This window comes from Gracilinanus agilis, chromosome 1, assembly GCF_016433145.1.
Source record: "Gracilinanus agilis isolate LMUSP501 chromosome 1, AgileGrace, whole genome shotgun sequence".
In the NCBI taxonomy this organism is placed as follows: domain Eukaryota; kingdom Metazoa; phylum Chordata; class Mammalia; order Didelphimorphia; family Didelphidae; genus Gracilinanus; species Gracilinanus agilis.
The window spans coordinates 131,122,849-131,136,323 of NC_058130.1; the positions used below are offsets into that span (position 1 = coordinate 131,122,849).

The following is a 13,475-nucleotide window of genomic DNA, read 5'->3' on the forward strand; positions in this document are numbered from 1 at the left end:
TTTTGGCTATTTTGAGCTTGAGGTGCTAATCAGTCAAGTAGTAGAGAAGTCCCTTATATAGTTAGGGTTGCAGGTCTGGAAGGTTCAAGGCTAGAAATAGCAAACTAACTGGTAGAAGTGATAGTTGGCCACTCTTTTTGAAGGCTAAGAACTGAAAACGAAGTTCTTGTCACCTGGGGAAGGGCCACTGGATCTGACAACAGGGAGGTAAGTCACTGTTGACTTGAGATGGGAGTTTCTGTCATGGTAAGAACTAAAGCCATATAGCTAGCAGAGGACTGAAGAGTGAGGGAGGGAAAGAAATAGAGGCATTGGAGAGGAACAGCTTTTTAAAGAAGCTAGGCACTGAAAGGAAGAAGAGAGAAGGCAAGACAGCTTAACATGGGAGAAGAGTCCAGAGAAAGGCAATGGGATTGGAGGGGAGGATTTGAGGGCAAATTTCCAGAGAAGAAAAGAAGGCAATAATGCCATGGATAGAGAGGTTTTCCTAAAAGAACTAAGGATACCTATTCCTGTGAGATAGGTAGCAAAAAGAAGAAAAAGGGTAATGCTGAGAAATCTGAATTGCAGAATAAGAAAATAAAGGTTTCCCACTAGCACAAGCTCAGAAGTAGGAGACAAAGTTAACTACTCTACAGTATGGGCCATGGAAATGTGGTTGGTTGGAGAGGCACGAGAAAACATTTTGGAATAGTTTCCATAGGAAGTAAGGTAAGAAGGCAGTAAGTCAAGAAAGGATTGACAAGTAGCAATGAAGGTCTCACTAAGGTTATGTACCATGAAATTATAGAGGGATAAATCAATTTCTTCTTTTTTTTAACTTCAGAGATGGTGATACATGAATTATAAACACTGCAATGAAGTTCCAGGTTTGGTATAAATGGACTGGGAGAATAGAGTAAGGAGGATCTTAGGAGTGGAGGTTAAGATGTCTGGCCCTCCAGTACCTCTCTGTCCCACCCTGCCTGAGAAGGCTTCTCATAACTTGACTTCTAACTTCATTGCTGACCAAGTGCCAATCTTAGCCAGTCTATAGACAGTCTTATCCAGATGCCACCCACAGCCTGATGTAGCAACAGGAAAAACAGGGAAAGGGGAGAAAGGACAGCCTATTAAGTAATGAAAAGAAATACTCAAAAACAAATGATATAAAATTTAACCTAGTTCAATTTTAGCTCAATTAAATTCAAAAATTTATTTAAACTCTAATATACAAGATACTCCTTAACTTTACATTTGAGGTATAAAATACAAAACTAATTCCTCTTTTACTATATTACTAATTACCAAACAATGCTAGTATCAGCAGTGTTAGGGCACAGACGAAGAAAAATACCAAAATCATTACTTCATTATAGTTATTTTACTTAGATTATTTATTAACAAGTCAATACAAATAAGCAGGGCTAATTTAATATAAAGCTATTAAAAATGGATTAATTGGTTCAAAACAGGACCATTTGGTTCACTTTATCCTTTTGCACATATCTGAATATTTAACTCCAGTACAGAAGATCTTGTCCCAATACCGATCATTTAACATCACTTGGTTTCTGAACGTGAGACTCTTCTAGTTGTTCTTGGGGTACTAGATGGCAAATGGGAATCTGGTTGAACTAAATCTGCATAGAGAAGAACACAAATAAGAGTAAAAGGCTATTTTCACATATGTAAGTTGCTTATAATGCTTTCTAGGCCTAAACAACATTACTAGGGACTATATTAACATGTAACATAAAACTAGTTTTTAACTCTCAAGTTTAAAAGTTTCAGGGAAGCTTCAGGTGTTCCATAAGTTCCCAAAAAAACATTGGCATGGTTAATGCAAACCATTCCCAAACTCCTTCCAAAAGAACTTTGAAAGTAATAATATGAGGCACAGAAATGAACATCTCACTGAAAATTTTCAGCACCGAAAATGTTCACAGTGACCCCAACATTATAAAACAGAAATCATTAAAACCATTTGGCACTGGTTAAAAAGCAGGAGATTGAGGGAGTAGATGAAACAAGAAAGAATAAAAAATAATTGAACTAAATAACCCAGTGTCCATTAAAACCCCAAAATCCCAAGTTACCTGAGAAAAGTTACCAATTTGACAAGAATTGCTGGAAATACTGGTAAGGAGTCAGGCAAAAACTAGGTTTAGTTCAGTATCTTACATCATCTACCACAATTAACTCAAAATGGATATATGATTTGAATTTTAAAGGTCATACCATAAAAAGCAGAAGATAAGTACATCAGGTACCTTTCCCAGATATGGCCAGGGGATGCTTTTTTTTAACCATACAAATAGGTTGATCATAAAACATGAGAAATAATTTCAGTTACATAAAATTGAAAAAGCTTTTGTATGAATGATTTAATACAACTAGAAATAAAGAAGTAGTCTACTGGGGAAAAAAATCTTTTATCAAATATCTTTGATAAGGATCCAATATCTTAAGATAGACAGGCATATTCCCCAAAGAAATCAGTGATAAGAAGAAAGACTACATAAACACCAAAATAATTACAGCAAAACTTTCTATAGTAGCAAAACAAAAAAAAAGTAAACCAAGTAAAGAGGTGAGAATGGCAAAAATGAATTGTAGTACATGAATGTAATGAAATTTTACTATTGCTATTAAAAACAATATAATGCAAATGCACAGACAGATGAACTGATACAAAGTGAAGTAAGCAGAACCAAGAACTATACACAATTACTACAGTATAAATGGAATGAGTAACAACAAAACAACTGAAACAAAATTGTGAAAGTAAAAAAGCTGAGCTTGATCCTAAAAGAGGAGAAATAATAATGCACCCCCTTCCCTTCCAGTGGGTTCTAAATGGAAATGGGGAACTATGGGTTTGGAACACTGCAGATAATATCATTCTTGGTTAATATGTTAGTTCTGCTAAACGTTTTTCTCTTTTTCTTCATTAAAATGAAAGGCTCTCTGGGAAGGAAACTTATTAGGAAAAAAAGACAATACAAAAACAAGATAAATTAAGAAAAATAAACTAAAGATATCCACAATGAATCTGCTAGCATTTGATCTGGTCCAATAAACCCAAAGTTCAAATCCTGTGAGACATCCTACCTCGTGTCTCATGAGGCCAAACTTCATTACAATGAGGACAGTGTGGTTCAGGCTGAGATTCGAAATATTTTGCAACACAAGGTAAGTGCATTTTAATTCCACAATTTTCACAGGACTGACCCTGAAATGAGAAAGGCTAATCATAAATGCTGACTGATTTTTCTGCATTTCACAAATCTCTAAAGCAACTCCTTGAAATTTTCAAGTGGACTGTGTATCCTCTCCTTTAGGAGGCTATAATCATTGTTGTTCATTCTGGTGATCTGGAACTTTCTCCTGTAAATTGTAGAACTGCTTGAATTCATTTTATCAGACTTCTATAAGCTAAGCCAGAAGATGTGTGTCTGGAAAGGGACCTATGAGTGTGAGTGAGTGACGAGCAGGGTGAGCTTGGGAAAGTTCAATTTTTCATTTTCATTTCACTAAAACAAGCTGAACCAAATAATCTCTACTGTCCTTTCTGGCTGACCACAAATGTTCTTTGGGCACTTCCAGAAACGTACCACATCTATGGGGATCTGTCAGGCCACTAGATTCACCCTCCCATGACATGCAATTTCTTGTACTTTCCAAAGTGACTAATACTCTGAGGGAGGGGGCTGGTCCAATAATGTTCTCTTTATTTGGGGAAAATAGCATGAGAAAATGACATTCTAACAAAAATATCTGTGACAATTTAAACTATGAACATCATATACAGGAAGTTGGGGCTAGTAGCAATGGAGGTTTATTGCTAGAAGGATGGTTGTTTTTCTTCCCTCCCGTGCCTGGCACATAGTAGGCCCTTAATTGTCTGACTGGGCAGAATTTGGTCAGAGAAAAGCTAATGGCTTAGTTTATGGTATCAAAGGTTTGTGAGATTCAGAGTCCCCAGGAGAACTACTACGGTAATCATGAAGGGGGAAATATTCACAAAGATCAGTTTAAAAGCTTCCTCTTTATTTACCTGAATGGCAAGGCTGTGACAGATGTTGCACTTTTTGGCATCCTGATACATCTCACATATGTACTGATCCAATTCCATGATGCAGCGAGTGTGTAACGTGTAGTCTCCGTGTTTCTAAAGATAGTAACAGCCAACGAGCATTTATTGAAGATTCATGGTAGAAGAATCAAGATGGGGGGATAATGGGAATATCAACAAGCCCCTATCCTTGAAGCGAAGATTAGTTGTGGAAATGAAACACACAGAAATGAAATGTCAAGAACATTAGCAAGCACTCCATCGCTAAATGGCAATATGGAGCCAAGCCTAGAGACAGGAGGTCTTGGGTTCAAATGTGCCCTCAGACATTTCCTGACTGCATGACCCTGGGCAAGTCATGTAACCCCCATTGCCTAGTCCTTACCACTCTTCTTTCTTGAAACCAATACACAGTATTGATTCTAAGATGGTAGGTAAGGGTTTAAGAAAAAAAAAAAGAGGCAAAATGATGCCATAACAAACAGTACCATAACATAATGCACATATTCTACCACCTTTTTTATGAAAAAGCAGCATAGCTAATATGAACCAATACAAAATGAAGTGAGCAAAATCAGAACAATTTATACAATAATAGCAATATGGTAAATATAATCAACCTTGGAAGATTTAGTATGACCCACCACAATTCCAAAAGACTCATGATAAAACATGCTCTCTATCTCCAGAAAGAGAACTGATGGACTCAGGGCAAAATAAAGCATATTTTCTTCTATTTCTATTTCTTTTTCTTGCTGTTTTTATTTTGGGAACATAGCTGCTATTAATTATATTCATTTGTAATATATTTTATTTTCCTTGACTTCTCAAAAGGGAAAAGCTAAGGAAGAGAATTTGGAACTGAAAATAAAATGAAACTGAATTTAGGGGAAGAAAAGCAAGGTAATATTGTAGAAAGAACACTGGATTTGGGGTCAATTGACTTGGATTTCAGTCTTGTCTCTATTCACTAGCTATATGAAGAAAGGCCAGGTGCTTTTCCTGCCTCCATTTGTTTCCTTCATTTATAAAATGAGGATATTCAAACCTGTACTATTTCACAGGATTATTATAAGCATAAGGCATCTTACAAACTTTAAGATGATATATATGACTATTAATTACACAAGATTTTGAACACATGGGTTTTTTAAAAAATCCTTGTATGAGAAGGGGGAAAAGCCCTCAAAGCTCTTTATTTCATAGCAGAGGAAAGAGAATGGCAGACAACTTAAGATCACAAGATCTGAAGGTAAACAAAGATCATCTAGATCAATTTTCTCATTTTGGAAAAAAGAAATAACAGAGCAAGTGGCTGTGACTTGTCCAAGATCACACCACTGGCCCTGATGTTCTTCTCCTATTCACAAACAATCAAAATAAGGATGCTTCTGCCATATCCCTCGGGGCCTCATGAAGGGCAAATAAAAATGGGATGAGGGTCTGAAATGGGGAGGAGGGGAGGGAAGTCCTGGCCATTAAGTAAGGATTTCAATAAATGCTTCTTTTTAATAAGCTAGTAAGAGCTCACATTTACGTAGCATCTTACAAAGAACTTAAGGCATGACTTCTCTGTGAAGTTGAATCATGTTGAAAGAGACCTATGAAGTAGCCCACAACACCCTCCTTTATTTTAGAAATAAGGAAAACGAGGCCAGCTAAGGGAAGAGCCTAGCCCACACATGCCCACATCTGTGCCACCTGGTGTCAATGATGACGTCCAGACCTCATTTGGACCCCTATGTTCAATCACTGCAATATTATCCTTGTGTGCTCTGGGTTCCTAATGTTCCTGGTAATGAAACTAAGTCATTGGGAAGTAAGAAGATTTAAAGGCTTTTCCACTTAGAAGAGTGCTTCGAGATCACCCAATGCAACCTGATCATTTTATGGAGGAAGAAATAGGTATCGAAATGTGCAGGAATGGCCCCAATATGACATGTCCATTAGCTAGAAAGCTGGGATGTGAACCCAGGGGAACCAGTTGGAAATGGAAAGAGCCCTGGCCTTGGTATGAGGAAACCTGAGTTCAAAATTATTTTCTTTTTGCAAGATGGACTGGCCACCTAAAATTAAACATTTCTTCCCATCTCCAGTTTCTTATTAACTTATCTTGTAATCTTAGCCAATGTGTTAGATAGCAGAGATATTCACCTCTTGGATAGATTACAGAAGGAAGTGGGAAATGATAATAGCTAAGAGTTACAGAGGCTTGCAAAGTACTTGAAAACAATTCTGAGAAGTCATTGCTTCAGTGACTTGCTCAAGCTTACACAGCTAGAAAGTTTCTGGGGTTGGATTCCACCTCAGGCCTTCATGTCTCCAAGTGGCTTCACTGTCACCTATTCTAGTTCTTCCTAAGGCGTGATTCTCATAAAAACTAGCACTGTACTACTGATTCAAGAGGAAGAGGGGGTGGCACAGGGTCTTCTCTGTTTACCACTGAGACTTCTCATCATTCTTGAAAGACCTTATTACTAATCTGAAGAATGAGCAATAACAGAAAACGGCTCGAGTGAGAAGAGTGTCTTAATCTATAGAAAAGAAAAAAGAGGTAGGCGAGAGAATGGGGGGAATTGGGATTTTCAGGGCCTCAATTTATAGACTAGATCCTGATGAATACTAGACATTCAGAACAGCATCAGGCAACAGAAGAAGTCTTGGGCTCAGAAGGCCTGGGTTCAAATTCTGGCTCTACCATTCAATGGCTACATCCCTGAACAATTCACAACATGATATAGGATCCTAGGAATAGGGGTGAAAGGTGTTAAATAATCTAATCTGATTTGATAATTTTACAGATAAAAGAAGCCAATGTCTAAAGGATAAAGAGACTTTACAGGGTCACCTAAGGGGTAAGTGGTTATAGCACTGGATCTGGAGTCTGGAAGATTTAAGTTCACATCTGACCATCAGATAACTATTTCTAGCTGTGTGACCCTGATTACTTAACTTCTATCTGCCTCAGTTTCCTCAACTGTTAAATGGGGATAAGACTAGCCCCTATCTCATAGGGTTGTTTAAGGATTGAATGTCATAATATTTGTAAGAAATTAGCATAGTGCTCGACACATAATAGGCGCCCTATTCCTTTAGGAATGCTTATTCCTTTCCTCTTTTCCTAAGCAGCAAATCTGGGGTCTGAATCTGAGTCTTTGGACTCCAAAGGCATTTCTCTTTCTACAACACATCTCTCCAAGTCTTAGTTTACTTACCCTGCGAAATAAGATTTGAATCCCTGATCTCTGAGATCCCTTCCAAATCTAAAAAATTCAGATTCTGGACACCAAGCTAAGTTAATTGATAAATTTAGTTCCTAAGTTAAACATGTTCTGCAAGCTCAATGCATTCAGAATTTGCTAGGTTACTCATAAATATTCACTACTGTCTTCAGAGCTAGCTCCTAGAAATGCAAAGGAAGGGTCAGTGCTGAAAAACACCGCAGTATTGCTTTGTTCTGGTCACACTTCCTGAAGTTACCAGCCTGCCTTGTGGCATCACTGAGCTATGTATGCAGGGCTACCAAGAAGTAAGCCTTCCCTGAAGGAGAGACTGAGAGCGCTATCAGCAGGACCAGGGCATCTGCCAGGAACCACATGAGGAAGTACAGCATCACCACAGAGGGCTTCTCATGCCGGCCAGACAGAACAAAATCGCCAGACACTCACTGGAAGGAAGCTGCTGATAAACAAGGTTTCTGTGGCAAGAACCTCACTTTGTGTGCCCCTGTCTGGAGTATCTTGGAAATCCTATCATACATACTGTTACAAAATGTAGAACCAGAAGGTTTATGAGAGCTCCAAAGAGAGAAGAGCACAATCCGTTTTGCCTTCCCTCCTAAAGTAGTAGAGTGAATTAAATCGGCGCTCTGAAAGAAACTTATTTGCCCTAGAAACTGGTCAAAGCTTTTAAAATGGCCACAATACATCCCAGTCAATTTACTTCAGAAAGCCACTTGTCCTGAACAAACATCTGGAGCACTTGTTCCACTTCCTTCTTCTTCATTTTTTTGCTCTGAAGTTTGTCAGACAGGTTTAAAATACTGGTGGAGGAGACATAGCCACTTTCTGATTCGACAATCAAGTCCATCTGCAAGAAATATTTTACAGTAAATAAATTTCAAGTCTATATTTTTGGTCTACTTTTACCTCAAAGATGTCAAGTCCCAAACAGGCAGACCTGCCAAGAAGCCCTTCTGTCAGTTTTCTTGCAGTATTAGAAAACAGGCTTTATTTTATATGTAGGCATTGTCAATGCAACCAAACTGAAATGCAGATAAACATGCTGCCTACCAACCTTCCTCAATGGACTTCTGTGATGGTCAAATGAATACTTAATGCAAAGCACTTTATAAATAACATGTAGTATTTCTTTAAAAAATGGCATTTAAGTTGTTAGATATTGCATCTTTCCAAAGAAATAAGGGAGGAAATGCTTTTAAAATAATTGATGACTCAAATTTTATTTTACAAATCTGAGAACACACGCATAAGTTTAACCTTGCTGCTAAGCCACATAGGGCAAAATTCACGTCATAACCTATCTTTTAGAAAAACTATGGCAAGATAATCAAATATTGAAATGTAGCTCCTCAAAGTAGGTATTCCCTCTAATAACAAAGCTCATAACCTATCCATGCCTGCCCATTCTGTGCAACTCTTATCCACATTCTCCCCTAAGTTCATCATTGTAGATCCTCCAACAAGCTATATGCCCTATCCTGGCAAGGATATTACTGATGTATAGAGGGAAGCCCTTGACTATGCCTTGCTCTTGCCAGCTCATATTCTTTTTCACTCACCCATTTTCTGATGATATCATTTGCCCTGCATCTCTTCTATAATTCCTATTTTTTAATATGTTTTCAGCCTCCTCATGCCTACTGGTGTCTCTCAATCACCCTTTGGATAATCCACAATTTCAACTCTTTGGAGGCAATAGTATTCTATGACTTGCAGTCACACAGCAATGGCATGAAATTGGTGTTATAAAGAAGGACCTTTATTCCAGGAAGAAGCTTGTGAATCATTCAAATAACAACATGATTTTCCAAAGGCAATTCACCTTTTTCTCCTCTAGGTCAATTAGGGACAGAGATCATTGTCCACTTGCAGACTTATACAAGATAAATCTACACATTGTTCAGTCAATTGCATATCACTGGCTAGACAAAAGGCATTCTTAATCTACTTGTTTTTCACTGTGTGAGTGACTATACTGAATGCTTTATAGTGATTATGAACCTCATCCAAAAGGGCCATCAGCACAATGTCATCATCAGATAGGAACAGATAAAGGACCTCATCCTCTAGTGAGAATCCCTCTTCCTCTTGGACTTTATACTGGATCATTCTAGGATAATGAAGAACATTATGCCCAGCATATAAATCACTGCTTACAGCCTCACCTGTTGTTAATAATTGGAGAACTCATGAAAAATCTGTTTCTGTCACAGCTTTGAAAGAATCTTGTATAATTGTGACATAGGCATAGGAGACAGTTTATTGGAGGCAGCTCTCATGTTAAAAGTACCAACAACTAAGTCACCATCATTATTCACCCTTTTCCCATCACCTCCCTGTCATAAGTTCATCACCAAGAAAACTTGTCACAAAGATTGCTTCAGCTTTGAAACTCAAACCTCAATGGGACCCTCAGTGGCCTCTACTCTTATGATTGGAGGGCTGAAGGGAAAAGTAGAAAACTCCTTCAGAGCCTCCCTTTAAAAGAGGCTGCTGAAGCTCAGTCAATTCTTTTTCTCTCATCAGCTGCATTGCTTGGTTTTTATTCCACCATCTGATAGGTGCTCTTTGCCCTCCCCCACCTCCCAGTTTTTCAGCCTTCTTTTATGTGTTATCTTTTCCTGATTAGACTGTGAGCTTTGGGGAGGGCAAGGGCTGTCTTTCTTTCTCTCATTTGTATGTCCAGTGCTTAACACAGTGCCTGGCATATAGCAGGTGCTCAGTAAATGTTTATTGTATTGTATTATTATTTATAGATAATCTAAAATTGTGATTAATGGTACCCTCTGCCTCCATTTTCACCACTGCCAACATTGCTACAGAAGTAGATGGGGGCCACAGTCAATCATTTTATACTATTCTGTTTCAAGGTTGTCATAGTCAAAATATTTGTCTCTAAATGGCTATCCTTCTACTGATGAACCTTCTATATTTAATTAGGTTAGCCCTCAGAAAGCAGACAGCCTATTGCTAGAACCAACTCAAGGACTTTGAAGAATGGTAGGGTCTGCCAAAGCTTATGCTCCACAGGTCTAGTGATGATTCTACTGTCTCCATCATGCCCAAGTTCCTCTCATCCAAAAAAGCTCTTGGTAGACCCTACCATCCCCTCAAACTGTTGTCTTCTCTCTCTCCTCCCTTCCTAAGCCAAACTAGAAAAAGCTCTCTATGCTTGCTGCCTGTTCTTGCTCTCTTCTCACTTGGAAAGTCTTTGTATTCTGGCTCATGAACTCATCACTCAACTGAAATTGTCCTCTCCAAAGTTACTTATGATGTTTAACTGCCAAATCTGATGGTCTGCGCACAGTGCTTCTCCTTCTTGACCTTTCTCAATCATATAACATTGCCAAATATCCTCTCCTCCTGACAATCTCTCCTGTCTGGGTTTTCAGGTTTTTGTGTTTTCTTGGCTCTCTTCCTCTCTATCTGACTATTCCTTTGTAGTACAAATCCCTGGCTGTGATAAACCCCAGGGCTCTCTCCTAGACCCCTCTTCTTTCTCTCTGTTCTCATTCTTAGTGACCACATCAGCTCATATGGATTTTATTATTCTCTCTATGCTAATTCCTAAACTGACATGTCCAGCCTTAGTCAGTGATTCTCCTGACATTCAGTCCCACAACATGAACCTCTCACTGGACATTTGGAACTGAATGTTCCAAAAGCATCTCAAACTCAGCATATACCCAAAACAGAACTCACCATATTCTCCTCCACCCCCCAAAAAAACAAACAAACAAACAAACAAACAAAAACCCAAAGTTCCCTATATCTGTTAAGGCACCACCAGTTCCTTCTAATCAACCAAGTTTGCAAATTCAGCTTCATTCTCAACTCTTCACTCACTCACAGCAAACATCTGATCAGTTGTCAAACTGTGTCCTTTCCATCTCCATGAAATCTTGCACATCTGTCCCCCTGCCCATGCTCATGTAGTTACCGCCTTAATGCAGGCTCCCATTGCCTCCCGCCCAGAACACTGCAATGGCCTCTTCATTGGTCTCTGTCTCAAGTTTTACCTCATTCCAATCTATCCTCTGCACAGTCACCAAAATGATTTTCCTTAAGCACAGTAAACTCTGGGGTTTTCTATTGTCTCTAGGATCAAATATAAACTCCTCTGTTTGGCTTTTATAGCCCTTTCTAAGGTGGCCACCATCTTTCCGGCCTCATTAATTTATACATTAAAACTCTTTCCTGCACTTTAGGATCTGGCCAATCTGGCCTTCTCTTCATTCCTTACACAAGGCACTCCTCCCATCTCTTTGCCTTTCAATGGCATCTGTCTTCCTGGAATGTACTCCATTCTTACCTCTGTCTTAAAAAATAGTATCTATCATTCAAGATTCAGTTCAAGCACCACTGTCTACATAAGGTCTTTGCTGATCCCCTTAACTGCTAGTACAATTCTCTTCTGTCAAGCAGGTCCTATGGAGAGGGGGCTAGCCATCCTCACCAACTGACCAGAAACTGCCACACTCAGGATGGACAAGCCAGCCTAGCTGAAGCAGCAAGTGCCCCTGTGGGAGAGATGGGAGGCAGGATATGCCAGGCAAGTCAGACCATCACCACTACCACCCTGACCACCATTTCAGAAGACAGCCCAGCCCCCTGAGCCCTAAAAGCCATGGGAAGAGCAATGTTTCTGTCTGGCACAATCACTCCCCCACCCCCAAGCCATCCTCCTGAGTAATCCCCGTGCAGATGCAGCCTGGCAGCAGCTCCTTCCAGAGGTTGCAGCCACAGCTACTGAAGACTCAAAAAGAAAGCTCTTGCTACCAAAGCATTTGACACCTTCAAATAGCTTAATATCAGAAACTGATTAAGATTTTATCAGTGGAAATAACATTGAAGAATATGCATTAACATCTCCTTTGACCCTCTACCCCAAGGACTATGGGGTTGTTCCATCTAACTTGCAGCTTAACTAAACCTTCCATGAGTTGTCTTCCCCATTAGAATGTGAACTCCTCAAGAACAGAAGTTGTCTTATTTCTCTCACTGTATTCCAGGTGCCTAGCACAATGTTTGCACATACCAAGGGCTAAATAAATGCTTTTTTCATTCATTTCTTTTGTATATGCCATATGTACATGTTTTCTTTCCAGCCTAGACTTTAAGCTCTATAAGAGCAAGGACTGTTTGATTTATGCCTTTGTATCTACAGTGCCTAGCAGAGACCCTAAGACATAAAACGCAATGAATAAATGCTTGCTGAATGACTGATCAATTAAGAATCTGGGATCACCTCTAGGCCACAATAAGCTATTCCATAAATAGACTGATGTTCAGTAATCTCCTCAGAGACCATTCAGCAATTTCCACTGGGAATTCCAGGTGAGACTGCTAAACAAAGATGAGTGTGTTAAATGAAAAGCCAAACCCTCTTTTGAAAAAAATTCAGTGATTTTAATTTAACACTAATTTATCTCACAAAAGAAAATCAGTTCCCTCAATGAAGATGCTTTCATTCATTTGACTTGTGGTATATGTCCAGGATAGCTAAGTATTACACATCAACATAAAATGGCACTTATCCCTTTAATCATTCTCCAAAGATTATTAATTTTTTAAACTGGAGAATGAAAATTTCCCCCAATTATTTTATGATGATACTTACGGTTTTCTTAAATAATTCCAATTCATTTTCTGCATAGTCAGATGCCAATTTGGTAGCTTCTGTTATTGCAAGATTCACCTAAAAAAAAAAAGTCACACTGAATGTAAATTTTAGCCCTTCATTAATAACAAGCACTATATAGAAGTATGACTTTCCCAGAGTCTTACCATCTTTGTCTATTAAAATTAAGATTTATTTGTTCTACCTATATCACTTTGCCAATCTTACATTAATATAGAAATGTGTAATATCATAATTTTTATTGTTAAAATAACCAATTTTTTAACTTGGAAAAGCCCTTGGAGATAATCTATCATAAATTCTTCATTTTGCAGAAATGGAAAATGAAGTCTGAGGAAGGGAAGCAATTTGTCCAAGGTCATACTGGTAGCAAAGGTCAGAACCAGAGTTTATAATTCCAAATCCACTGTTCTTTCACCTAACCCAGAAGTTCCTTTGTGTGGGTGGTGTGGTTGTGTGTGTGTGTGAGATATATTTTAATACTGTGATAGCTGTATTTCAATGCACTTGGTTTCCTTTTTAATACCATATATTT

General features: G+C 38.6%; 1 protein-coding gene across 1 annotated transcript in view; it reads right to left on the reverse strand.

Annotated features, from left to right (window-relative positions):
• Nucleotides 1–1,348: 1,348 nt before the first annotated feature.
• Nucleotides 1,349–13,475, reverse strand: part of NSMCE1 (NSE1 homolog, SMC5-SMC6 complex component) — a 57,900-nt gene continuing 45,773 nt past the window's right edge. The window contains exons 4-8 of the mRNA XM_044657055.1: nt 12,920–12,997; nt 8,000–8,146; nt 4,040–4,153; nt 3,094–3,214; nt 1,349–1,622 (exon numbers count right to left, since the gene is read on the reverse strand). Coding sequence (XP_044512990.1) covers nt 1,543–1,622; nt 3,094–3,214; nt 4,040–4,153; nt 8,000–8,146; nt 12,920–12,997 — 540 coding nt within the window. The 3' untranslated portion in view covers nt 1,349–1,542. The remainder of the gene's footprint in view (nt 1,623–3,093; nt 3,215–4,039; nt 4,154–7,999; nt 8,147–12,919; nt 12,998–13,475) is intronic.